The following is a 1,349-nucleotide window of genomic DNA, read 5'->3' as shown; positions in this document are numbered from 1 at the left end:
CTTCAACTCCCAGAATTCCTCAGCCAGCCTCCATTTTGTTTGTTAGATTTAAGACAGGGGTCTTCAAACGTGGCCCTTTTATGACTTGTGGACTTCAACTCCCAGAATTCCTCAGCCAGCCTCCATTTTGTTTGTTAGATTTAAGACAGGGGTCTTCAAACTTGGCCCTTTCATGACTTGTGAGCTTCAACTCCCAGAATTCCTCAGCCAGCCTCCATTTTGTTTGTCAGATTTAAGACAGGGGGTCTTCAAACATGGCCCTTTGTGGACTTGTGGACTTCAACTCCCAGAATTCCTCAGCCAGCCACCATTTTGTTTGTTAGATTTAAGACAGGGGTCTTCAAACTTGGCCCTTTCATGACTTGTGAGCTTCAACTCCCAGAATTCCTCAGCCAGCCTCCATTTTGTTTGTCAGATTTAAGACAGGGGGTCTTCAAACGTGGCCCTTTGTGGACTTGTGGACTTCAACTCCCAGAATTCCTCAGCCAGCCTCCATTTTGTTTGTTAGATTTAAGACAGGGGTCTTCAAACTTGGCCCTTTGATGACTTGTGGACTTCAACTCCCAGAATTCCTCACCCAGGGTGCCTGGCTGAGGAATTCTGGGAGTTGAAGTCCACAAGTCATCAGAGGGCCAAGTTTGAAGACCCCTGGCTTACATGGTCCATGTTGGCTGAGGAATTCTGGGAGTTGAAGTCCACAAGTCATCAAAGGGCCAAGTTTGAAGACCCCTGGCTTCTATGGTCCACGTTGGCTGAGGGATTCTGGGAGTTGAAGTCCACCAGTCATCAATGGGCCGAGGGCATCACAATGCTGATGCGCCCCTGGCACTTTGCGATCAATAAGTGGGTTTGGGGTTGCGGTTTGGGCGCTCGGTCTCCAAAAGGTTCGCCGTCACTGATCTGTGACCTCAACGAGGAAGCCCACGGATGTTCTCGTTGACCCCCGTGAGGGACGTCGCCAAGCTTTTCCTTCTCTTCCTACAGCACCCTGCCCAGCCTTGATGCCCCCTACCCCATGTTGGTCTTGACTGGACCTTTGGCCTGTTGGAAGCGAGAGCTGTGTCACAGGCTCTGTCGGAAGTTCAACAACTATTTCAGATACAGGTAGGAGCCCCTACGCGTTGAGGAGCCTTTGGGGAGCCGGTGGAGGCAGTATGTCCTCAAGGAAGGGGAAAGAAGAGTAGAAAGTGGGCACGCCACAGCTCCTCTTTCCGCTCTGCTTCCTTCTCAGCCCCTGTCACACCACCAGGAGCCCTTACTTCGGAGAAGAGAACCGGTTAGATTACTACTACGTCTCCCAGGAGGAATTTGACAAGATGGTGAACACGGTAAGAAGGAAGAAGCCGGCC

General features: G+C 51.0%; 1 protein-coding gene across 1 annotated transcript in view; it reads left to right on the top strand.

The window, feature by feature from the left end:
- Positions 1-1,349, top strand: part of LOC107300368 (leucine-rich repeat and guanylate kinase domain-containing protein-like) — a gene marked incomplete at both ends in the record, with an annotated part of 18,045 nt that overhangs the window by 12,082 nt on the left and 4,614 nt on the right. The window contains 3 exons of the mRNA XM_015829703.1: positions 885-891; positions 951-1,104; positions 1,232-1,328. Coding sequence (XP_015685189.1) covers positions 885-891; positions 951-1,104; positions 1,232-1,328 — 258 coding nt within the window. The remainder of the gene's footprint in view (positions 1-884; positions 892-950; positions 1,105-1,231; positions 1,329-1,349) is intronic.

This window comes from Protobothrops mucrosquamatus, unplaced genomic scaffold, assembly GCF_001527695.2.
Source record: "Protobothrops mucrosquamatus isolate PMUCROS unplaced genomic scaffold, P.Mucros_1.0 scaffold6810, whole genome shotgun sequence".
Taxonomy (NCBI): Eukaryota; Metazoa; Chordata; class Lepidosauria; order Squamata; family Viperidae; genus Protobothrops; species Protobothrops mucrosquamatus.
Note: the sequence above shows the minus strand (reverse complement) of the source record. Positions and strands in the feature narration are given on the sequence as shown.